We start from the raw sequence: 26,140 nt of genomic DNA, 5'->3' as shown, positions 1-26,140 counted from the left end.
CTTCCTATTACTGCTATATTACTGCTAAACATTTTCTAAATCCGACAACTGAATTTCATACTGTTTTTTAGATAAAGAGAGAGAAAATAACATCTGTTTTCAGTGTTTTGCAGTGCAGTCTTTTCTGCCTGTTATCATTATGCACAATTACTTGAATGACTGAGGAACAGTCTTGAACTCAGCCCTATACTGCAAACAAATAGGCTCAAAGACAAAGACTCAAAGAGGAGAATGAAAGTATTGTATTGTCACAAAACATAAGTCAGTGAACTCAAAGGCTAAAACAAGTCACACAGAGGAGTGTCTGACAGCCCAGCTGCAAATGGACTTTTCTACAGATGGACTCCTGTGATAAAAAGACATGGACTGAGGTTTATTGTACCTGTCAACTCCGTGACCAACATCAGCAATTGTTTAGAACCATTTGGAAAATGAATAAAGGTTAAAAAAAAAAGTAAATAAATGAAATAGAAATTTCTCCCCTCTGCTCTTCCTGCAGCTGGAACTGATGCTAAAAGAACTACTAATGATCAAGAGCAGAATGATGAGTCCTGCTTCCTTTTTGGAAGAGGAGGAGGAGGAGGAGGAGAGGAAAAGAGGGAGGAGAGGGAGGAGGAGAAGAAAAAGTAGCTTGGTGCCGACAATACATGTTTAAATGCTGACCAGTATCACTGGGAAAATGGAATATTCTTCATTTGTATTTATTTAAGATGTCAAACTGTCAATAAGCTTGATGCTGTAGACATTACATTATCTGCACTTATTATACTAGATGTATTTTAAAGCCACTGAAAACCTGGTAAGTTTCAAATCTGAACTTTGTCTCCAGAACATTAAAAACTCAAGACTAAACCAGCAACAATGTCATCCAGGGAATAAACCTGTGTTGATCACCAAAAGCTCTGTCAAACTTTGACTTGTGAATGTAAACTGTCACTTGCAAAGGTGCATCAGCAGAAACAGCTGAGATGAGCTTTACTGGTACAATCCTTGCCTGTACAATAACCACAAATAACATGATCCGCTCTCAGTCCATCAGTGAGTCAAACATCAGCAGTAATGACAGCCATGTTTTTTTCTGTGTTACACACCAGAGTCACTTTGTGTCTGTTGTGTTGTAGCTCTGTGGTGATTTATGTTTATTTTGGTGGTCTTCCTGTCTGTGCCCGCTGGGTCTGTATTTGTTGAGGCTCTTCTCCGTTCAGGTTGAGTCATCATGGTAACTGTGGTGCGCTGTCAGTCACTTAATGATGGCAGTATCTGCTGGTACAGCTCCGTCATGTGGAGCTCCTGGAAGACTGCAGTAAGCTCTGCTGAGGACTGGTACTCCTTCACCACAAACCTCTGGAGCCTGACAGAAACACAGAGACATTGGAGATGCTGTGACACCACTGTGTGAGCATCATATGTCCCTCCTGCTACATCAGAGTCAAGTGATCCATACCCATGTCCGCAGGAGGAATACGAGGGGGTTTCGATGAGAACCTTCATCATCCTCTCCTTGCATTTCTTCCCTGAAGAATCCACATCCACCTTCACTGTCTTCAACAGGCGGCAAAACTCCTGAGGAGACAGTGATGAGTGCGAACAGTCAGGTCACACTGCACAGGGAGGCAGAGCAGCAGTCACTCATCATGTGATCACAAAAATACAACAATAACATGCGGAACACTCATTTACATGTCAAGTAAGGTTCAGGTTACAGAGTATTATATCTACAATGTGAATGTGAAGTCAGTGGGAGGTGGACGAGTCTCCTCACAGACATACGAGGTGCGAAAGGTGTAAATAAGCTTCACTGCATCCCATATGAGTGTGACAGCAACACATTAAAACATCTTCCACAGAGGGCATAAAGCCAGACCACTCTGACACCAACTAGTTGTCCAAGAGGGGGGCGGATTTTGCAGCCTTAGACTAGTCACCCTATTTGTTGAAAGTCTGGGGACTCCGGGGCCACCCAGGACACTGTACTTCAGTTTGATTGGGGGAGTTTCCAAAAATGACAAAATGTTAATTTAGGAAAACTTGGCAACTTTTTGAATGTGCATGCACGTCCCAATACAAAGGTATCCTAAATGGACACTTCTGTCCATACGGGAACCTTTAGGACTATTTGTGGCTGTGTCCTGTTTGGATCAGTGACACATGGGAAACACATCCGGGATGAATGGATGGCCTCTATGTGCCACCTGGTAGACACGGCAATGTAGCCTGATGAATGGGATGTTCTGAGAATGACTTGAAAAACTGTGAGTGTTTTTCCACACTATGTTGCCAGTCAGTCAGTCTTATAGTGGCCTCGGCTTGTGTTTATTTTCTCTTGTGAATGAATGAGTGTCACATGCGACCTGAATGTTCTCTAAGGCACGGAAACACTACTGGGTTAAGGCTAGAGGAGTCTGTAGGGAGATGTGTGGCTGCATTTTGGATTTAAAAACTTTGAAAAATTGAATCATGTAGTGTAGTATATCAGTATGTAGAATCATGAAGTACATCAAATCAGGACTTTATGACTTGCAATTGAATTGATGAAATCAGCATCGATACTCAGTCCTATTGACTGATTTACTTACTATATGTAAGTTTTTATCTGCTGTACATGGTTTCTTGCTGGGAGCAGGTGGTGGTGATGATATTGGTTGCTTTCCCAGAGCTGTAAGTGATAGTTCAGGTTACATGATGTGGGGTTGTGTGAAGTAGTCATGCATATACAGTGTGTTACCCGCAGTAGATTCGGATCAGCATGCAGCCAGTTTAGAGAAGCAGTCGGGAACACCAACACAGACACAGAGCAATGTGCTGCTGTGGGCGGGGTCAGCAGAATAAAACGTGTTTTAGACACTTTTAGAAGACGCCAACCGTAACAATCCAATATCCATTTAAGTGCACGTTTCATGTAGAATATTTTCAGCTTTATCTTCTTGTCAAAAAAAAGTGAAGTTTAGCTCTTTCTGATTCACTCAGCTCACCTGCATTTGTGGCGTAATACAGATAGGTGCACTTGTGCCAAGAAATACAGTTGAGAAAAATGTAGTACCAAAGGAAAGTGCTGTTTTGACAGCAGCACATCGCTCTGCTAGTGCATCGTGTTCCCTGCCTCTCCTAATCGGCAGCACGCTGGTCTAAATCTACTGCAGGTAAAACACTGACTATGCAGGACTACAGGTTAGAATACGCCCTCTCACTGCTACAGTGACTCACTATCACACAGAAGTATTACAGGAAGGGACAGGTTAGCATGCTAACTTCAGTAGAAGAAAAGAAATGATAGAAATAGAAGGATAACAAAAATTTAAATTTGGTGTTGCTAAAGGTAACACAACAACAAACATCTGCTAATGCTAACATTGTAGCGATAACTTACATATAGCACCTTTAATGAAACAAATCCAAACCTTCCTCAGATGTGGAGATTTGTTGCTTTTCTTCATCCTAACATGATGCTAAACTGAATGTGTCTCGGTTTTTGGACACTTGGACTGATGACATCATGTTTTATTTATAACTGCTTTCTGAAGCTCAACTAATAAAATATGTAATGTACCAATGATACTGTATATGCAAAATAATCTACAGATTGCTCTATGATGAAAATGATGGTTAACTGCTTCATACTGTGACACCTGGTGGATTCATTTAAAGCACAGAGCAGGAGGAGGGTGCTGTTGTTCTGGTTCTTCATCCTGTGTGAGCCACTCGCTGCCTTCATCACAGCCTCATCCGTCTCCAGTATGAATTCATAATAACAATGCGTAGAAGATGTTTAATGTATTACTGATATACATCACCTTTTAACTTGTTTTCCAGACCATAATCAATCACTCTTTAAACTGCTAAAACTCAACCATATAGTGTGTCAGTTATACACTACATGTACTGTCTGTGATGCAGAGTTAACTGTGGGTCAGTACCTTGATGTCAGCTCTGGCTCCCTGCAGAATAACCAGTATACTCTGTCCCAGTAACAACCTCCCAGGCAGCTGCAGCTGCTGGCTCCAGCGCTCCAGCAGTCCGATGTAACGACTCCGAGATCGGATGTGGTCCAACGACAGCACTGCGGTCCACCTCTCCTCTCTTCCTCTGTCTTTCACCTCTTCCTCAGCTCCTCTGCAGCCCTCTGTCACCTCCTCACTCTGCTGCTGTTACACATCACACAGCAGCTACGTCATCCATGAAAACTGGTTCGTATCCTCCACAGGGTTGATTTTAGTTTAGTTTGTTGTGGCCACACTTCAGAGACACACTTATTAAGAATAAATTAAATGATGTAACCAGTCAGTCAGTTTACCTGTAACCAGTCTACCAGCTGATGGACCATTGGCTCTGGTGGTAAGGCTGCAGCTCGCTCCAGCAGCCTCTGTCTGATGCTGTGACACTGGTTCCTGGAGAAAGCAGTGGAGGAGACAGAGATGTCGGGGGGGCAGGAAGGGTACTGGGGGTGCAGGTGGAACAACAGACTCAGGTTCAGCCCTCTCTCCCCTGGAACAGTGGTGTTGATTTGGACCAGGAGCCCATCCTGCGCTGCAAGGCAAACACAGTCATAGTACAGCCGCAGATAGCAAAATAAAACCAACAACCAACTGACACAACATAGGCCTGGGTCCACACTTCCACATCTGGGCTGATTCCAGCTGTTATCCTCCAGTACTGACGGACAGCTGGATCATTTTCTGTGTGCGTGCCAGAACTGGTCCAGATGTGGGAGCATGTATGCATGCAAGCACTTATGTACATACCTTTTTATTCATGGTTGAGTTGTTATGTTTCTACTTTATTCTATTGTTATGCTTGTTTTCTTATGCTGCAGTGACAAGTGAAGTTCCCCAGTATGGAATCAATAAAGGTTCGTCTTATCTTATCTTATCTTATCTTATATGTTTGGGCCAGATTTATTTTTGCTACAGCTACAAAATGACAGAGTTCACCTTTGAGCTTTGACAGTCAAACATCCAGATGTTTTAACTGAACTAAATGAGAAGTGAGAGAATGTTCAGGAACAGCTTCATAGTTTCTTCTATTGGTTGATATTCGCATGAAAGTAGCAGGACACTTGAATTGACTTAAACATTTTCGCCTGTATAAGCGCGGGTGGCCCCAGGTTGTGTTGTGTGTGTGGAGTGACAGTGAGACGTTCACTGACTCACCAGACTGCTGGATGAGCCGGAACTCTCCCTCTCCGCAGTAAATGGCCGATAAAACTGAAACTTCCTCTACAGCAGCTTCAGACATAATTCATGACGTCATCTTCTCTTTAACAACCCTACACATGCGACATGTTATTAAACACAGAGGATCTTTGCTGATACATTTACTTATGCCTGCATTAACTACAGGCGGCGGCACTTGTCCACACCTCCGTCGTCCGGGTAATTTCGCACATCGAGAACATCATTTCCGCTCCACAGGTTCCTTCCGGTGAGCGGAACCGGAAGCCGAAAGGTAAAAAATAAAATAAAAAAATAATAAAAACACTTTGTCTCGACCTCGACACCGCGGTGCTGAAAGAATCTCTGCACTCACACTAAAAAGAAGATGTTTAATTGCAGAGCTGAAATGATACTTTATTTTATTTTAGGTTTAAAAACGGGTTCAAAAAATGTGCTGTAACATTAGCAAATAATGTGTTGCATTCAAAATCAACCCCTGCTAATATTAAAGGGTTAAAGACACAAATCTCACAGAAGACAGCTGCTAACTCCTGTCAGTCACCACTTTGGCTGGTTTAGCTCATCAGGGCTGGTAAAGCAGCCAGATGCTACAGATGTTAATGTAATTGTATTGTCTATGTAGAGGAGATAACTTTTACAAACCAAATAAACAACAACAGGGTCATGAACTGGCTCAAGGCTCAGACACAGAGGAGGGAGAACATATGGTTTGATTTACAACCTCCAGATGACCCTACTCAGCTTCCGGTCAGGATCAGGATCAGGCTCAGCAGGGAAGCAGGAGGAGTCGTTAGCTGGGCCTCTGGCCTGGAGAAAGAAATCCTCCTGTACACAGAGAATTATTATCAATATCACAGTTTTTGTTCTATAGCCAACAGCTTTACAGTCAGTGCTGCTGTTTGAAGCTGCAGCAGCTGTTTTCAGAGAAACAGCATCTGTCCATGACCTACTCAGCAGCAAACAGCAGACACACACAGCTTTTATTTCATTATCAATGTTTACATACACACCAACATAAATAAAATACATAACAAACAAACCGCTCCATGAAAAAACGCCCCTGGAAGTAGACCTCAAGGAGATGGTGGTTAGTGGGGTTCAAAAATAAAAGCACAACATATCAAAAATGAACTTCCTGTATTAGTTTGTGCAACTTTACAGTCAGTGTGTGTGTCTTTTCACCTTAGTGAGGGGCATGCCTCCCAGTTCCCTCACAACTTGGTGTTTATTGTTTACATTTAGGTTACTTAATGCTTCTACTCCACATTTCAGAGGAAAATGTTGTACTACATTTATTTGACAGATAGACTGTGATTAGTCACCACATGTTGAACATTGCTTACAATAAATCGTTGCTTAGCTGTGATGCCATTTCCTCTCCATTTTACCCAACAGACGTTAAATGATCCAACATTTCAGTAAAAAATCAAACATAACAGAAAAGTGCAGAAACTGAAAACAGATTTGTGCAGCTGAACTTTGTTTCTTCTTCTTCTTCTCCCATGAATCATGTGATGACCCCTCAGACCCCTAGGTTGTTAAAGCAGCTCCACCTGGAGCAACCACATCAGTAACCACATCTGATGATGTCAGAGCGAATTATTATTAGGAGATAGTTACCATGGTAACTACTGCTGATGATACTTGTGTATGAATGTTTTGTCACTTTTCCTTCTACCACTGACCCGAACAAAGCTATAAGAGAGATTCATCAGGTGACAAAGACACCACATGAATCAACACGCTGATGTGTAACTGCTGGATGTGGAAATAATTGTAAATGTAATAAACTTAATGACGTGTCAGTGTTTTGTTAACAGATTGTTTCTGTGCTTGTAGAGAATTAATTCACAGTTACAGAGTAACTGCTGCAGCTGTTCATAAGCTTGATAAAAGATCTGATAAAAATTCCCAGAAAGTTTTGACTAGACACACAAAAATAAAACTTTTCTTTAATCATCTATGCTTTCTGTATTTTTTTTTCTTATAAGGCCTAAATGCTGTTTGAAAGCCGTCTCCACACCACCACAAATACAGATTCTGGGGAGGAAATACTGTATCCTTTATCCGACCTAAACCTTAATTAATCCAAATTTAAATAGACTGACTTCAAAATGTGCTGGAATTATCTCAGAAAGTGCACATCCAATGATTTGAAAACAGGAAGTGAGGATATGAGCTCAGGAGCTACTGCCTTGCTGAGGGCTGATGACATACAGGTTTGCACACTGTGATGTGAGAACTGGAACAACAGACAAAGTCACCTCATGTCAGGGCTCCACTGAAACTGGATGACTCAGAACACACACATAGGAACGAGTGATATAATACATCTGAAATTTATTCACAAAATTAAGAAAACTCCAATGAGATCATTAAAATAGTCACCATGTTACATTAAACCATAGGAGAGCAGATAAATAGTGTGATTTCTCTCTTCAAAGTGCACGATCAGTTCCGTAGCAAAAATACTTGACACAAGCTTATGTGGTGCTCGATAACAACCGCACTCACCGTTTCCATTTAAATCACCACAATCATCCAGTTTCCATCAGACCACCTGACCCAAACACGCTGCTACAAGTAAAAAAAATCATTTAAATAATTACCTCTTTATTTATAAACCAGTTTCCCCACAACTGTAAAGAATGGCCTCTAGAAGTTCCCTCTCCTCAGGTGTGATCCTGTTTCATACACAATATTACAAATGTAAAAACTAAAGCACATAAATAAGCTTTTTTTGGCAACAGTTGCATAAGTTTAAAAATCTACCAGTATCTGTTCATCATGAAAACTCACTGGTGTGAGAACGAAGTTGAAATACTGCACAAGCAACTGCTGGAAAAAGAGAAGACTGATGTTGGATGAGTAGTACTACTTTACACTCCGTCTCCATATGCAGACCAAAGTGACACAGGTGACCACTTCCGCTCAGGATACAATGTGAACACATCTGAAAACACTGGTCACATGTGACAAAAGACACTATTATACAGATCATTATTCAATCAGTGTTCATAGTGGGGTGAGTGAGGAGTGTTACTGTGACTGCAGGTGTCAGGCAGGTTAAATTTCGCAGTTTGCTCTGTAGCCTTTACCTCTGATTATTTATTATTGTAATCATGTGACCTGTTGCTGTGGTGAGATGACTGTGTGACAGTCATCTGATGGTGGGTCAGTGTCTAACTTAGTCAGATCACTGATGATGATGGTTGTTATGCAGTCGTCTGACAAGCTTAACATCTGTCACATGCATTCGACGACATTCACACGCAGAAGGAACATGATCACAGACAGAGAGGTCAGCACTTCAACATGTCTTCGAACGCTAACATGACTCTACAGTTCTAGAGAGACTCACCCATATACTATGCTAGTTAGCTGATAGAGTGACTCTCTGTAAACAGAATCAACACCAGGACTAAAGTGTCACCGTCTAGAACAGAAGTGCTTCAGCACATCTGCAGAGTTGCCAGGTGGAAGGATGCATCCAGTATCCGGTCAGTAAGAACTAAGTCACATTCACCTCCTGCACAGACAAAGGTTAGATTGTTTAGATGAAAGTCTTTGGTTAAGTCAGTACAAAAGAGGCTACTATGTTGAGTGTATAGAAAATGTCTTTTTAAAAAAGTAAAAATTCACAGGTACAGGAGTGTGTGCTTTGAAAGCTGAAATCCTGCTGCGAGCAGAAGCCTCAGATGACACTTTGTAGAAATCTAACGATCCAAGAACCAGTTCAAGTTACTTCACTAGATAAATTTAGAAACTCCGACGTTGCATTTTGTTGGAAATCGTCATTTTCCACGGGAGACATCTGACTTGTCACAAGAAGAAGCACAGGTGGAACTAACCACATTAACAATGTTCCACTGAGGGGTAAAGCACGAGAGCCCTGGAGCTGACAGGACTAAACACAGCCATCGTTTATGTGGTGCTATTCAAGCTTAAAATGTCTGCTGGGAAAACAGTTGACTGAATGTGCTACATCTCTTTGCCTCGTTTTGCGTAGCCGTGGTGACCGAGGATCGTCCACCAGGTGATGGAAATTCATGTTTTTTTTTTTTACAAATGAAGCACAAATAATTCAAACTGTTGACTATAATATAAACTTATTGTATTGTTGCATTAGCCAGGACGTACCTGTTTCCATTCATCTACTTCAGAAACCAGAGCATCCTCCCACTTTGCAACTCTTTTAAATTCTGTGGAAGTTTGAAAAATGGACACCTGAAGGACCTGCGACTGTCTCGACTATCTACCTGAAGCTGAGAGGGCCTGGTCCACTGAAAGAACAAACAAAACAAAACAACTGGAGGAGTGGTTCACAGGAGTTTGCTTCCAGGTGATGCAGACTGCTGGCCAGTGTTACTTTACCCAGCTCTCAGCAGGCAGTTAAACCATGTACAAAAGAGACACAGGCCTGGTTCACTCAGGAGCAAACATGGCTGCCTCTCAGCCAAAAAAACAACATTGACAAAATGTGAGGCACAAGATGACAAGGTGAAACTACAGTACATTCAAGTCACTCATTTGTGGAAGTTTGATTGGCTGAATTCAGATGCAGCAGATGTTGTTGGTGTAATCAGGTGTTTTCACGTCCCCTCCGGGGACTTCCCGCTCAATTCTCCTCAGACCCAAGAACTGATGAAGACCATTAAGAATGGACCTGAGATCTGGTCTAAGTAGGATTAGGTCCTTTGTTCTGTCAGAGGACCACTGTTCTTGTGTTGAAAAGAGCTGAGAACCTCCAACATGGCGGCTACAGGTGTACTACAGCTGCTCTTGTAATTTCATGGAAGGCACTGAATCATTGCTGGTGAAGGTGACGGAGACGACCGGAGCAGAGCCGGATGTTAATGCACTTTTGTGTTCTTGAAATCCTGAGAGGAGAGGAGGTTTTCCCGCCTGTAATTACAGTACTAGACCCCCTCTGGTTACCGAGATGGAGGTTGAGGAATAATTGTAATTAATGTCCAGAAACCGTCTTTATTAACAAGCTGCGTTTACCGCAGAGGTGGGGCTGCAACCCTGATTGGAAAGCCGTGAGGTGTGATGGTCTCAGCGTGTCTTCCTGTAGTAAACAATGGCTACCACCAATGCTACTGATGCTACTGTGGCGAGAGTCCTCCACCGAGAAAAGCCACCGATCACCCCCTCCTGAAAAACATAAAGAGAGCAAAATTAAGGCTTTTGGATCCTGCCAACCAGTCCACATGTTGAACCACAAAACCACACCACTGACTCTTTACTCACCCAGCCTCCCTGCTGTATGAGCCAAGAGTAGAGCTGCTCTCTGATGACCTGAAGGACCCAGCCGATGACCCTCCTGATGTTCTCTAGATGGTTGGTGGTCAGTGCCTTTAAAACACAAATCACTGGTCCAGTCAGTACAGACCAGTGGTCAGCTACTAAAACCAGGTTTTAAAGCTGCTCTAGTATGGAACGCAGATTGGCCCAGTACGTCTATTTTGATGTCTGCGTTAATAATGCACATTTTGAATACTTCCTACTTCCATGTCATTGGTTGGCGTCTACCCCCCCCCCTTTTTTTTTTTGATGGAGGTCCATTTGACACACAATGAAACACTGTGAGTGGTGAACCTGAGCGGGTTTCAGTGCGAACAGTTCAAGTATCTGTTTGTATGAAGTATATATGAGTGTTTCAGGTGCTCCACTCCTGCTCCGCCACTCACCTGCTCTGTCTCTACTTCCTCCACAGGTTCTCATTCCTGTCCAGAGGGTGGACAACAGACCATATGTGTGCGTTCACTAATCAGAATGGATCTTAAACAGTTTACATTGAAATCAAAGGCTTGCTGAACCCAACAGGTTGTCATATGTGCTCTAACACTGCCATCTGGTGGCATTTAGATCAACACACCACATTACAGTTTTTCTCGATTGCTTTTATGCAATTCACTCATCAGAAACATCATTCTCACAACACTTAATGCAGTTCTCCAAACACTTAATGCATTTCTCCTAAAACTAAATCACCTGTACAAAAGCCTCTAAAACAATCAAAACCTTTTTCATGTGTCAAAACCTGCAAAGTCAGTCAGTCACTTCAACATTGTCACTAATGGATGAAACCTTTTCACCAGAGCTTCAGACTTAGACTCCGATTGTTTTGATGTTTTGATAAAAACCTGACTACTTTAGAAAAAGAGAAATGCAGAAAAGAGAGAGTAAAACCTGCTCAGACACAACACTGTACTGCAGTTCCAACAGTTACATGTTGGAAAAATAACTATATTGTGTTTCAACATTACATTGGTGTTTACTGTACTGTGAACAGTTCAGCCTCTCAACAGATCTGTCCTGTTACTTTAAAAATGTATATACAAACCTATGGAAGACAGAAGAGCTTTAGATTTAGAACGAGGTAAATCCAAGAATTTACTATTCTACACTGCATTTGATGCAAATACTTGATTTTTAGATGTTTTTATGATATTTTCAATGATGTTTCATTTTGCAGCACATTTGTGGCACTTTGCATTTTGTGTGCAATTTATTGATCTGTGTTTTGAAAAAAGGAGACCTACTATGATACCATCATTTATAGTACAGTAAATTCACATCACATACAGTATATATACTGTATATGTATATATACATATGTATGTATATGTATATATACAGTATATACATATAATGTCTTAAACGCCTCAAGACACTCAAAGTTGGTGTGTTAACACGGCATTTTATGTGGTCTTAGGACGGGAAAATTTGACTTATCAAAGCGGACATCAAAATAGACGTTTTGGAGCACATTCCATACTCTAGGGGCACATAGTATTAATAGCTCAGAATAATTCAACTTATGAAAGTACACAGATCACCTTTCTAACTCTACTGGGCAACCACTGGGTATCCCTAACCCTGACCCAGCATCTTCATAAAAACTGGTACCTGACTTCAAAGATCAGCCCTGCTGAGAAGCACTGCTCTGTGAGATACCTGTGTCAATATGCTACCTTGTGTATGAGTCTGTAGGCCAGGTGGAAGAGCGCCACCACTCGACCCCAGTTGATGCCGTCAGCAAAGATGCTCCTGGCCACCTGCATGAAGATGTCCTGAGCGCAGTTACCCTGAACCTGGCTGATCAGTCTGATGGGAGGAAAAGGACAGATGGAAATGGTTTAATATGACTTCACTTTACTGCCAGGTTTCTCTCAAGTTTGTCTTTCATCACAATTAGTGTTTACAGTAGATACAGACAGGTGACACATTAAAGGTCCATATAGTATAAAGGTAGATGTCCATGTGTAGTTTGATTATAGATCAGGTCTAGCTTCTATATTAACACTGTGAAAGTATCAAAGCCGCAGTCCACAGAGAAATGCACACAGCCTGTATTCAGAAACTGAGCCTTAAAACCAGCCGTCAGGACTTCTGGAACTTTGTGATGTCACAACAAAGCAGTCACTGTCCTCAGCCTTGCCCCAAGTCCCACCCACCTGCACCCATCCGAGTGTTTACCTGAAATCTGCCATATTTTTATTAGATGACTCAGAAAACAAAAGAAAACAATCAGAAGAGAGGCTCAGAGCCTCCTCTCTTCTGATTGGCTCACTGACCAAATGTAAATAAAGCTCCAGGGAGAAGCCTGAGAGAGGAGATGTTAAACACTGAGATGGTTTTTGGTTCTTAAAACCACAAATATATCTTCTTATGGATCAACACTTAACACTACTAAACTACTTAACTAAACTGAGACAACACAACTGAAAGAATTGGAAAAGTTTTAAAGGACAAACCAACATGAAGTGTCTTAGTCAGCTGTTGGTTCCACCATGTGTCTCCAGAACAGCTTCACTGCTCCAAGTCTCTGAACTCCACTGAAGGATCAACCTTTTCTTCATAAACATCTGTCTGACAGATCGCTCCTTCATCTCCCATAGTTCACCTTGACTGAGATCTAATTGCTTCTCTAAAGATAATTAAATGTTCTTTTCTCATTTCAAGGAAATAAGCTCTATAATAAATCATAACTACATAACAGAGAGCTTCTGCAAAATGTGCTTAAAGTGCTGAAGTAGAAAAATGAAATAAAAAGTATAGCTTGAGTTTCCCTTTTTTTGTTAACTCTTAATCTTACAGTCTCAACCAGTTTTACAATAAACAATCTCAATGTGTTCTTTTCTCTTTCTTTCCCTCACCCTCTCTCCCCCATTTTCACCACACATTTCTCCAACCATTGACGAGACGTCTCTCCTGTGTGTGTCTCTGTAGCTGTAAAGGCTGAAAAGCTGCACCAGTCTGTGACACAGATATTATTTTAATGTTTAAATGCGAACATTCCATTGGTGAAATTATTTCAGTGTGTGTGTTGTTACTTTGCGAACATTTTCAGCACATTTTAACAACACTGTGATAATACTGATAACTGTGATCATGTTGGTCACGATAATCATGATATTACATTTTTATACCATTTCATCGCGTTAGAATCTTTTATGTTTGCAAAGACGGCAAATAGTTTCTTTCAGGTCCTTTGTCTCGCTGGTTGCATCCCGTTTGAAACCAAAATATTCTTAAGATAGTGATTTTATTTCCTTTTTGGCAACAAGCTCGTCCATGATTGCATCTGATAAAAAGGTGTGGAATGATCAGGGACTCTGTCGCCCCTGTGCGTGCATGTGCAGCACACACACCTGCATGAATATATATACTTGTGTTTTTATTTTAAATCACTGACTACCCAATGCTCATCAACATTTAAAAAAAAATACCAGATGTTAAAAAATTCAACTGAACTGAGAATGTTGACAAATGTGCTTGTTTTCCCAGTCTCTACACTTTCCAAGGCAAAACCAATGATTTACAATAAAAGTCAAAGGTTTAAGCTCTCAAATGGTTTTTATTTCATGTTTCTATCTGCTTCAGAGGCTGAAGAACAAAGATTTTAGTGTCAGGTTTTTTTTCACAAAACCCTCAGGTTTTCAAACAGTGCTGAGGGTTTTAGAGGAGCCTGGAGTCTTAATTGAGTGGTTATTTTCAAATTTCCAGTGATTCCACTCAGGTTTTTCATGTGCAAGTTGAAAATACATAACAAATGGTGAATGGAAAACATACTTATAGACAGATCTGTGTTCAAGACCAAGATGTGAACTGATGTGGTCTATATTTGTAGATGATGCAGCTTACCGTTGGAACTCAGCGTTTCTGTTCAAATCATCTGCAATCTTGAGCAGTTGTTCCACCACCTCTTTGACCTGCGGATCCTGGTGCTCGTCCGGCCTTCCTCCGAGGTCCTCAGAGCTGACGTGTCGAGCAGGGTCCTCTGTGTTTATACGCTCAATCACATACCTGTGACACAGGAAGGTGTTTTACCAAAGGAACACCACAGATACTCCTTTTGAACATGACTACAGAGTCATCATCTCACAGAGATGAGGTCAGTTTTCTTCTTCTTGCTATTTAAAAAGCAGCTATTGGTACCTTTTGTTATTGCTACATAGCTAACGCAAGCATTAGAAGCTGTTTATTTACCAGTCTAGAAGAAACGCTGTGAGTTCAGCATCAAACTTCATTCCTTTACTCACCAACAGCTGTCTCCACAGGTGGAAAGCACTCCTCTTGTTTTGCTTCCATTTCTATCACTTATTCTCTTTTACTGATGTTAGCATGCTAAACAGCCAGCTCTGGACTGGTCGGAGTCTTGTCACTCTCCAATACCAAGTCACTGTTGCCTCCAGTCTGTCCTGAAGACGCAGCTGCTCAGAGGACGTATTATAACCTTTGGTATTGTAAACACAACAATGACTGAAGCTCTTGGCAAGACTGGTAAGTAAACAGCTTTTAATGCTAATGTTGGCTATGTAGCTATAGCAAAACTTACAAATAGCTTCTTTAATGAAACTGCTCTGTGGTCAGTCAGAAATGTGTGTTGGGGAGTAGGGTTGTCACCAGAACCGATACTTTGGTACCACGTCGATACCACGTTTTTTCGTGGTATCGAAGGCATCGAAAAGTACCGACACGTGACGAGACTGATAGTCACCCTCTTACAAAGTAACATAAGATTGATATCCTATTGAGGGAGGCAGCTCGTGCATCAGGTCTCATGGCGCACACGCAGGATATCATTAACTGTATGAGCAACTTATCTCATGGTGCAAAAGTATCTTACCTCAAAAGTGACAGTAATCTACCAAAAACATGTGTCAAAGAACATTAACACTAATCACTGCATCACCGGCAACATTTGAGTGACTCGGGACAGCACATGCTCCGCCTCTGCCCGAGGGAGGATGAGGAACGTCCACTACTAGGCTGCAGTCTAGCCACAACAACAAATGGAAGAGCTGCAGCACCTCGGCTCGTCCAAAGAAAAAGCCAGAGGAGTCGCATACGGAAATATTTTGCTTTTGAGGCGGATGGTGAGGGGTTGATTATAGATTATAGTAAACGGTGCCTTCGCACTTTCCAAACCACAGTTGAAATGCTGTGCAATAAAATTTTTACTGCTTATATTCTAGCAAAGTATTGTTTACTTTAAATCCTGAAGGCTACATGCCACTGTTCTTTTTTGCAGTGTCAAAAGTTGTTTCATTTTATTATTATATCTATTATATGTCCATATTTTTATGTCTCAGAGTATTACAATGCTCTGCAATAAAAAGTTGACTGACTCTTTATTTCAACAGTCTTGTTTACTTTAATACTTGAAGGCTACGTGCCACTGTTCTTTTCTGCTATGTCAATAGTTGTTTCATTTTATTATATCTATTATTTCCACTTTTGTTTTTTGTCTCAGGGCACTATATTTATGAGTCCAGCTCAGATAACAAGAAGCCTCAGATAAACTGGACCCAGCTGAGGAAGAAACCTTTTTCTAATAAGGTGATTTTTTTACCAAATAACTGAACAAAGGTGAAAAAGTTCACTGAATCTAAATATCTAGAGAAGAGAAGCCCGACTGTAACAAACCACACAAGGGGAACAACACATGGGGAAATAACAGTAATTACATAATTAAATGAAACAAACTTCCAAATTAAGAATAAAGAACAAGTGTTTAGTTGCTTTACTGAGAATCTTCATGCATGTGACTGTAGCTGGCTAAAATATTTGATATTAAAACAGATAAAAGGATAAGATTAGTGTTATTCTACATTTTTCTTATTGTGAAAATAGACCAGAAAAACTCTAAGGCAACAAAACATTTCTCCGTCTCTCAACACTCCCCCATCTGTGGCTCTCAGCTCCAAGACTCTAATCATTCGGATTAGACACAAACTAAGCAAATGTAATTGTAATAAAATCATAAATAATAACTCACTTTGGTAAGAATATATCTGATCAATTAATGATTTAGTGCAATTTGTAGAAAACTGATTAAAGTTTTAAAAACCCTGCAGCGTTTCCCACAGAATGACTTTCTATTTGTGGCTGACGGAGAGAGAGGGGAGGGGCTGAGTGTATCAATGCACATTTCACAGCTCTACAATGTAATAAGTAATAAATCTTTAGCCATTTGAAATAGTAAAGAAACAGAAAATCGAGACATGGCGGTCAGTGTTGATATTGTGGCGGGTCGCCAATCAGTGTATGGTAAGCACTGCACTGGTGTTATGGTGACTCTTACCCTCTGAGGACCACTGCTCCTTGCTCCAGGATGGGATCATCGATGACATCTGGAACAGTCAGAGGATCAATCAATACAAGATCAAGAGAAACAAGATCAATGCACATGTAGATGAAAGACGTGTCACGTTGCTTTCATATTCTAAATGTTCTTAACACTCAGAGGTAAAAGGACTATGACAGTCTACTGCTGCCACTGATACAGAGAAATGGAAGCTTCTTGTTATTGTGGGAAAAGATGTTGATTTTGTGTAATAACAAGAAAGTTTCAGAATATACCATGATAAAGTGAAATCATGTAAATAGATAACAATCTTTTCCGATTTTCCACCACTGCTTAAAAGAAATATCAATCAGTGAATATCATTTAACACTACAGATAGTTAGACCCTGATTATGTGCAGTGTTTTACTTTATAGCAAGTTTAATAAAATAGTGTCTAGGGTAGAGGTGTAGTGATTGTTTTTTTGGTTTGTTTTTTAATTGGTGAGGTGAGAAAAAGATAAGGAGAGTGACATAACATAACGTAACATAATATAACATAGGCATAAATTACTAGTGTGACAAAACAACTCACAGCTTGTTACTGCTATCGCATTTTGACTTATTGAGAGTTATTGGAATGTGGAGAGAAAAGACGACAATAAAGGAAAGAAAAAAAACATTTTCTCTTTTTCCCTTTCTACTTGGGGTAGGGGGTTAGGGGAGGTGGGGGAAGCGCGCAGTACTGGTGGAAGTTTGTTTTCTTATGGCCCAGTGACATAAGTGGGGAGGTGGGATGTGTTTCGTTTGAATGTTGCACAGAAATACAGGGCTGTCCTCTGCAGTGGTCATGTGACAGGCGCCTCCCCCAGAGACTGGCTGACTTTTTGTGTGAATATAAATAAAAGTAAATAAAGAAAGAAGATAAATACATAACTGCAAAAATATAGAGGGATAGAGATAAATAATAGCACGTAAGTAGTTAAATGACACTATAATATGGACTGTGGAGATTGGTCAGTGTATATGCTCTTTCCTTTTTCTGCAGGGTGTGGTGAATCTGAATCCAAGACTGAAACAGTGATTCAAACGTCCATGATCTTGTCTCGACACCTTCTTCCAGTATCATGACAGGATGATGGAGTGATCGGGCCTGTGGTAAAAGTTGAACTAGTTTAATTAGCTCAAGATGGATAATAACCCTGACACTGAGAATCATTACACCTGCTGGTTTGCGCTTTATGAACTGTTCACAGTTATAATTATTACGGTTTATTTATGATAATATATTTTAATATATTTTCTAAAATGTATTTTTTTTTAAATAATGCACATCAAATAGGGTTTGAAGCTTTGACAAAAATTAGGAGAGTCCATTAAAAAAAAAATGATTAGAGTGTGTAAAATTTGCCAACAATAACACAATTAATCATGTTGTTTGGATTGATACTATGTTACTATGGTTGAATATATAATAATACTGTGATATTAAAATGGACAAACAGATGTCTGATGTGTGCTAAATGTGGTGTGTGTGCAGTTGTTACTGGTTCAGGTAGGACATCTACGAGAGCAACAGACTGAAGAAAGACACGCTGATCTGAGCTCTGTTTGGGAAAGAGAAATGATCTGTGGCTACAAGACGTGAGGCCGTGGAGGAGTGAACAGTGTGTGGACTCTACTTTGTTCAGTCTGTCTCTGTCAGGGAGAGAAAAGCAGCTGACAGCTCGTCGCCCTGGAATCATATGGTTCCATCTGACATTTTTGGTAAAATTGAGTTAATTAGCCTCTGCACTGGACAAAATATTCAGCACTGACCTTAAACACATAACGTGCATCCTGTAATGCTTTTGTTGAATTAAAAAAAAAAAATTAATCATAAAACATGAAGTAAATGAAATAAAAATGTCATGTAACACATTTAATTGAACTGTCCGATACATGTGGACACTCTGTTACAACATTTATGTTATGTTTTAAAACAAATGAGTAAACTGTTCATCATTACTTCTTTTCATGTTTTGCAAGATAGAACCTTATGATTCCAATCACAAAGCGAGTTCTAAGGATTACAAGGTTCTATCTGCATTTGACCTGATTTATACATTTGATAGAGTTTTGACATACGCGCAGAATACATTAACGGTGTCTGTCATTTTCATGTAGACCTGTTCCACATATCAGTTTTGCTATTTGGAATGCAAAAACTTTAAAGCTCAATATCTAAAAACCGCTCAGAACACAGAGACAACCTTATAATTGAAGGGGAGCAGCAGCTGTCTACAGGTGTCAGGCTGGGCAACACAAACAGATGGATCAGTGACAGACTTTCAGTTTCTCTCTCTGTCCTCATGGGACAGTGATCACTACAGGTGAATCATCTGCTGCCGACTTGATTTTTGAAAATATACAGAATGATGATGTCAGTGATGCAGGTTTTCATTATTCTTGCTCAATGGTTTTGCACTGATGCAAACCTAAAAGAAAACTGAAATAAATGTGTGCTCCACAGTTATAAACAGGAAACAAGAGTGTTGCTCACTGGTTGAATGGAGTTTCCCTGGACAACTTCTGGGAAGTGCTTTAGGCAGAACTGGTATGAATATAGTGTGAATGAAATCAGGTCTCATATCCATCCCTCCTCACAACTTCCTGCCTAAATGTGTCTCTACATCTTTTCAAATCATCGCTGAAAACTCAGAATAGTATTTAAATTGTCTTTCAAAAGTTTCTCTTTCACTGTCTTCGTGTGACGTCATTTTCTTTATGAGATCAGCGAAAAATCCCGTCATTGTGTCATCTGCATTCCCGCCCTTCAACCCCATAATAATAAAGTTTTCATGTTTGTTTGATGGTCACGTAGCTCACTCTGATGACTGGTCTCCAGTTTGTATTTAAAATATTTAAAAGATCGTCTCTTTCAGTTGTTCTGACACCTCGTCCGCACCGGAAGGGACAGACTATCCTCTCCGAGGAACGCTGCCCAGACTCGGCCTGAAATCAGCCTGTTTTATTACGTTGTTTATCACCAGCCGCACTAAGCTTACCGGGGACAACAGACCTGAGGTCTGATCGGTTCTTTATAACGAGCACGTGAAATCGGCATAAAGCCAATAAGCCAGTTTTCACTGTTGTCCAAGTAATCCTGGTCTACAGTAAGTTAACCAGCTGAACTGACAGACAACTGTTGATACTTGAGGTTTTTGTTTTAACCACCGGACAGAAACTCTGATCCTACAAACAGACGTCGAACTCCTCCAGGAGTGTCCCGTAACGATCTCTCTGTGGTCGGGGTTAGGTCCTGGCTCGGCGCTGATAACCGGCTGGGGTTAGGAGAAGGTTTGGGTCAGGTTAAACCCCGGAAAACGGTAGGTTGAGGTTAGGTTCGGGTTCAGGTTAACGTTGGGCCACCTATATCGACGGGGACACGGACTTCGACACACTGGGTCTTGAATTCCTGACTAGGAACCGAATCCTAATCTTTGAGTCTAACACTGACGGAATTCAACAAGTTGGTGAGGGCCGCGATGTAAACCAGACATGGCTCCACATACCTTCTCCACCCACGGCGCCCTGGGGCTCCTGCTCTCCTCCGTTTCTCTCTTCCCGGCTGTCAGCCATGGCTCCACACCGTCCGTCAACCAGGAGTCACAAGTGTTCTTCCGACATGTAACGTTAGCTCGGCTCGTTCGCTGAGCAGCCTCGCTATTCCGGACTTGTCCCTTCCGTGAAGCTTCTCGCTTTCCACACAAGAACAAGGAAGTGACAAGGAAGTGACACGGAAGAGAGAGGTAGCAACCGGCTCCCGATCACTGTACACACACACACACACACACACACACACACTGTACGTCCGGATCTTACGTTTTAAGAGAATAGGAGAGAGGCCTTCCCTCATTTTTCACTCCTCCCTTAAACCATTTCAAGCTCCATATGACATAGCTACTCTAGCTACATGTTCAAGAATATATGACAACAAGACTTAACCTGTTTTAATTCATGTCTGTATGCTGTGATAGGGCCTCCCTCATCATATCTGTGTCCTACCCACGGTCTGTCTTATTGCATCACCTTTTCAAAAGGGAACTTCTCTTATTTTGTCCTTAAATTTCAGTGCTCACTTTATAATCCTGTTCACTTTTCATGTCCCTCCACACCATTTATCAATAATACACATTGTTTATTGGAAGGATAAACCCCTTGAGAGCAACCATATCATTTTCAAGGGTCCCTCTACACGAAACACAATACACAAAGCACAATAGCACAATTACACTCACACACACAGACACAAGCACCTGCTGACCTCTCCCATCTTCCCAGGGAAATAAATAAATAAATGAGCAAAAGTGACATGCGCCGTCATGACAGTGAAGAATTGTACACACGTCACCCGATTTCTTCAAAGACTCTGGGAACAAAAAAGAAAAGTATACTCTGTATGTCTTAGGTTATATCTGTATGGGATGAAATATTGTTTTAAGTCGGAGGGATAGTCCAGGAAAATGCATCTGAAGATAAATTGCAACCAATGACCAACATGCAGGAGCCCTTTTGTACATTAATTCCAACTCCTTCTATTCTCAGCTCAACTAATGTCTTATTGTTTATTTTCAATTCCTCCTATTAAAAGCTGCAGTAGTCTGAACAAATGACTACTCTCTCAGCTTTACTTTTTCTTTCCATTTGAACCCTAATTACCATATTAGTTAACCAGTCTCAGCTATGTCCACTACTTCTCCTTCATGTTCACCCCCTTTAGATCCATCAGTAAATATTCACATATAGTTATAATAATTGCTATTTACACAATCTTGAACCAGATATCCAGTGTTATCTACATTCCTGTCAATCCACTCTCTCTTCAGCTCCACCAGTTGTGAGTCCACATCGGACACTGCAAATATCCAGAGGAACATTACCCCATACACAGTATATGGCTGACACTGTAACCTATGTAAACCACATCTTTCTGTTGCTCTGTTAATATTCCAACCAAATCCTGACTCAACCCTATATGCCAGAGACGACTCTGAACATCTTATATATAATAGTAATTCATCAGCATTAGTGAGAGTTGTTTTAATAGCACCAATACTGAGTCTGCCTCATTTTTTTCCATAACATTCTTTGCTGCTGCTTTCTAAACCACACTCTCATTATCAATACATGATCATATAAAGACCTATAGATGTCCAGTATGGATTGTTCATCTGCTCCTCATCCATAACTGGAAACTGATCTCATGAGATTCAGTTTGTTTTTGTTTTTTGCATTATGTTCCAAACTGTTTAACATGAGTGGGTCCATATACATTTCTCATCAAACCATAGCCCCTCTCCATACTTTGACCATTCAATTAAAGTTGCACAGTCTGACCTTGTACTTTAACATGTAGCAGGACCCAATATTCATAAAAATATAATTTATGAAACAGAATAGCCTAAATCTTGTATGCAATTTAAGAGAGACAGCAAGGTCAAACAGCAGCTATCTGTGACACTTGTGGTGCCAACCTCAGCTGCCACAGACTTGAAACTTCCGCTTATTTGTGGCAACTGAGATGCATAAGTTTATAGCATGTATATACAGTTCTTCATGATTTGGGCTCTGCATGCCACCACATTGGATTTGAAATGAAACAACTACAACGGAATTGAAGTGCAGACTTTAAGGTTTAATTCAAGGGGTTGAACAAAAATATATATGATTAAACATGTAGGAATTGTAGCTATTTTTATACAAACACTCCTCATTTCAGGGGCTCAAAGGTAATTGGACAAATAAACATAACCCTAAGTAAAATGTTACTTTTCAATATTTTGTTGAGAATCCTTTGCAGGCAATGACTGCCTGAAGTCTGGAACCCATGGACATCACCAAACGCTGGGTTTCCTCCTTTGTGATGCTTTGCCAGGCCTTTACTGCAGCTGTCTTCAGTTGTTGCTTGTTTGTGGGTCTTTCTGCCTTAAGTTTTGTCTTGAGCAAGTGAAATACATGCTCAATTGGGTTGAGATCTGGTGATTGACTCGGCCATTGCAGAATATTCCACTTCTCTGCTTTAAAAAAACTCCTGGTTTGCTTTTGCAGTATGTTTTGGATCATTGTCCATCTGTACTGTGAAGCGCCGTCCAATCAACTTTGCTGCATTTGGCTGAATGTGAGCAGAAAGTAAATCCCTGTACACTTCAGAATTCATCCGGCTGCTTCTGTCTTTTGTCACATCATCAATAAACACAAGTGACCCAGTGCCATTGGAAGCCATGCATGCCCATGCCATCACACTGCCTCCACCATGTTTTACAGAAGATGTGGTGTGCTTTGGATCATGAGCTGTTCCAATTCTTCTCCAAACTTTCTTCTTGCCCATGCAGCCTTGTTATTTTTTTTGCAGCCTTCTGAGTCAATTGTCCAATTACTTTTGGACCCTTGAAAAAGAGGTGGCTACATATTAAAGAGCTGTAATTCCTAAACCCTTGCTCCAATTTGGATGTGAATACTCTCAAATTACAGCTGAGAGTCTGCACTTTAAGCCCATATTGATTATATAATTGTATCCTGAATATGTTTTCGTAAACAGCTAAAATAAATAAACTTGTGCCACTGTCCAAATATTTCTGGGCCTAACCTTATTAGGTAAGTGATAGAGAAGTGATAAGTGTTAAACTGCTGTGCTTCCAGTAGAGGGAGATAGTGTATTGTGTTTGAGTACTGGGAGTATAGCCACAGTGTTTAACTGTGTTCCACAGCTTAGTGGAAGCTACAGAGTATCAGTGCCACTGGGAGGAGCAATGTCTCTGTTTCATCGTGACTGTTCAGACTCCTCATAACAGCACTCCCCATAATTTTGCACTCTGCAGCTAATGCCCCTAAAAATGATAGCGTGTCAATCATAAGTAATCACAGCAGCCCAGAATTCAATGCTTTTTTAATAAACAAGATATCAATCTTTATGTAGGCCTGTGCCATTTATTTCTCCCTCAGCACTGCAACATAACAATCAGTGATATGAACCACAGATATACAAGGCTGTATATACTGTTGTATTTAAGCACTCAGACTGATTGTTGTAGTGAAGTTTTATATGCCTTGTTTGTAGTTGCAGATTACAGCAGTAACTTTATCCTTCATTTGGAGTCGTGGTTGTGTCCACCAGATGAATCTAAGGTAGAGAGGGAGGAAGGGAGGAAGCATAATTAGCAACAAAAAAATCAGCTGGGAATGAGGCAGAGGTTTAGTCCTCTGATGCATCTTTGTCCAATATGGATGTAATTCCTAACAGGGACCACCCAAGGAGGAAATTCCTATTGTTAGTTATAACAGCTGTAACTGAATGGATATGAGCTACAGTTGTGTGATAGGAACCAGAATATCTCTGATTTATGGATTATAATGTGATGCTTTTTTCCCGTACACTTCCACAAGTCGTATTTATTCTGTCAGATACATCGGAGCTTCAGGAGATTCAGGAGATTCCCCTGTGAGCCTGATGAGGGTCACATCATTTCTAATGACTGCACAGCTTGATTGTTGATTGGCTGCACCTGCTTCCTCCTGTTGCTGCTGCCAGACAGGTCAACTGAAGTGTTGATGGTGCTCAGTCTTCTGCTTTAGTGAGACACCTGGTATAAAGAAAGAAAATAGAAGTGCTGTGTACGGGGCTGTAGTAAGAGAGATATTTTATTCCTAACCTTTCCAGAACCATAGACCCAAGAGTAGAGGTGTAAGGAACAGATGAAACTTTGTCTGCTCTAATGAAATTTAAGCAGGCCTGACAAATAAGCTGTTGATAACCAAACCCAGATGTAATGAATATAGTGTGACTCTAAATGCGCAGCTTTTTCTGTGCTCTGCTCACATGGTTTGAAGTGGATTTAGTGACATTTGAATCAAAATCTAATAAAGCTTTGGTGACTGTTGAATGAGGAAGATCTCTTCCTTCATGTTAACACTGATCTATTTCTCTCCATGACTTCCCCACACTGTCGTATCCCCCGTTCACAATCCCAACATCACCACATCTAACCAATCATCTTTCTGCTCCTGTTCCTCAAGCTAATCAATCACTAGATGCTGTTCTTTATATAATTTAAATATTCCATACATCTGTCTTTCAGACCTACTGTTGCACAGCCCATCTCCTCCCCATCACCACCTTAACCTCCATGATATCCAGGGACACTCATGTAAAGGTTTCCACCCACTGTCTCTGCTCCACCAGCATCTGGACTCCAGTGGATCCTGTCCTATCTCCTTTCTTCATACAGGCCTGTGGTTAACGAAGACACTTCCCATCGACGTAGTCTAAAACCTCAGTACATTTAATTATTCATTTCTGTTTGATGTCTCATTGATGGGGGTCCAATCTCATCAAATGATACTCAAACAGCTCTGATAAAGCAGATTAGACTGAGTGTTAAACCCTATAAATAACACCTTCTCAGCAACGTAATTAGATGACTGTAACAAACGTTCAGTTTAACTACATCATAAGTAACTTAGCTCCATTTTTAGCTCTCATGAATTAGTCTCATGTTCCAAAACAAATCCAAAAGCAAACTGTTTAATTCCATTGTGGTTATGACAGTATTAGCCTTGTTACGTAATATAAGCCCATGTGTTTTACAAGCCACCACATGATGGCGACGATAATCCACATACTGAACTTTCTGTGTCTTTGTATTGAGGGACTAAACAGTCTGTAGGTGAGTGAGTGGTGGAGCAGTGTAATATTCTGATGATCCCTGGTTTATCTGAGCTGATCTTTACAGCGAATATAGACCTGTTTTCTACCAGTTGTTCCAGATCTTGTAATCATAAATCATAAATTGTAAACATTTAACAGCATCTGAAAACATGAATCACTTGAATTTTGTCATTGGTTAGTGTCAGTGTTTGTATTAAAGGCATTAAAACATCACATCACTCAGACTGAGAATGACAGCAGGTTTCTGACTTATCATCCAGTATACCTAACTCAGGAGCCAGGGAGGAATGGACCGGGACCCCTGACGCTGAGACAGCTGATGCGTCAGTCAGGATGGTCGACCCAGGAATTGAGGCAGGAGCTGACGAAACGCCATCTGGGACCCCCGACGCCCCAAGCCTCCCTGTGGCGACGGGAGCCAAGATAACCTCGCCTTCTGTGGCCACCACAAAACCCCGTAAAAATAGCCAGACGAGTTCCCTTGAAAGGGGACTCCAAGTCCCCTTTCAAGGGGACTCGTCAGGGTCGTCCAGGTCCGAGTCCGACAGGGGATTAGCCAGCGTGCAAAGGGGCCTGAAGACCGACGGGGGTGCTGACTGGGAGGATTGAGGCACCCTCAAAAAAGACAAAGCTGGCGTAGGCCGCTGGGTCCATTTCTTTGGTCGGTTCGTACTGTCAGGACCTG

At 41.0% G+C, this 26,140-nt stretch overlaps 2 protein-coding genes across 4 annotated transcripts; both read right to left on the bottom strand.

Annotated features, from left to right (window-relative positions):
- Positions 1 to 219: 219 nt before the first annotated feature.
- rwdd3 (RWD domain containing 3) lies at positions 220 to 5,397 on the bottom strand. Of its 3 annotated transcripts, none has more exons than XM_056375604.1 (5): positions 5,148 to 5,393; positions 4,292 to 4,524; positions 3,915 to 4,139; positions 1,445 to 1,563; positions 220 to 1,351 (listed from the first exon to the last, which is right to left on the bottom strand). In XM_056375604.1, exons 1-5 carry the CDS (start codon positions 5,230 to 5,232, stop codon positions 1,237 to 1,239), a joined length of 777 nt encoding a protein of 258 aa, XP_056231579.1. In that variant the 5' UTR covers positions 5,233 to 5,393; the 3' UTR covers positions 220 to 1,236. The 3 variants fall into 3 exon arrangements, with proteins under 3 accessions (XP_056231579.1, XP_056231570.1, XP_056231587.1); XM_056375595.1 differs by having other exon boundaries at positions 3,915 to 4,142; positions 5,148 to 5,392; XM_056375612.1 differs by lacking the exons at positions 220 to 1,351; positions 1,445 to 1,563 and adding an exon at positions 2,561 to 2,656 and having other exon boundaries at positions 3,915 to 4,142; positions 5,148 to 5,397.
- A 2,097-nt stretch (positions 5,398 to 7,494) lies between these two features.
- zgc:153993 (uncharacterized protein LOC767645 homolog) lies at positions 7,495 to 20,534 on the bottom strand. Its single transcript, XM_056375626.1, has 6 exons — positions 20,303 to 20,534; positions 16,768 to 16,816; positions 14,325 to 14,486; positions 12,152 to 12,284; positions 10,425 to 10,529; positions 7,495 to 10,328 (listed from the first exon to the last, which is right to left on the bottom strand). The coding sequence occupies exons 1-6, from the start codon at positions 20,367 to 20,369 to the stop codon at positions 10,230 to 10,232; spliced, it is 615 nt and encodes a 204-aa protein (XP_056231601.1). The 5' UTR covers positions 20,370 to 20,534; the 3' UTR covers positions 7,495 to 10,229.
- Between the last annotated feature and the right edge of the window lie 5,606 nt (positions 20,535 to 26,140).

This window comes from Seriola aureovittata, chromosome 1, assembly GCF_021018895.1.
Source record: "Seriola aureovittata isolate HTS-2021-v1 ecotype China chromosome 1, ASM2101889v1, whole genome shotgun sequence".
NCBI lineage: Eukaryota > Metazoa > Chordata > Actinopteri > Carangiformes > Carangidae > Seriola > Seriola aureovittata.
This window is presented reverse-complemented; position numbering and strand designations above follow the sequence as displayed.

Bases quoted from the DNA above. Each gene is read 5' to 3' on its own strand.
- rwdd3 (XM_056375595.1), bottom strand. From the start codon at position 5,232: ATGTCTGAAGCTGCTGTAGAGGAAGTTTCAGTTTTATCGGCCATTTAC. The intron at 1,564-3,914 runs GTACTGACCCAC...CTGTCTCCTCAG, and splicing joins GAGCCAGAGCTGACATCAAG to GAGTTTTGCCGCCTGTTGAA. The intron at 1,352-1,444 runs GTATGGATCACT...TGTTTCTGTCAG, and splicing joins TATTCCTCCTGCGGACATGG to GCTCCAGAGGTTTGTGGTGA.
- zgc:153993 (XM_056375626.1), bottom strand. From the start codon at position 20,369: ATGGCTGACAGCCGGGAAGAGAGAAACGGAGGAGAGCAGGAGCCCCAG. The intron at 14,487-16,767 runs GTAAGAGTCACC...CCTGTGTCACAG, and splicing joins GGAGCAGTGGTCCTCAGAGG to GTATGTGATTGAGCGTATAA. The intron at 12,285-14,324 runs GTAAGCTGCATC...TCCTCCCATCAG, and splicing joins AGAAACGCTGAGTTCCAACG to ACTGATCAGCCAGGTTCAGG.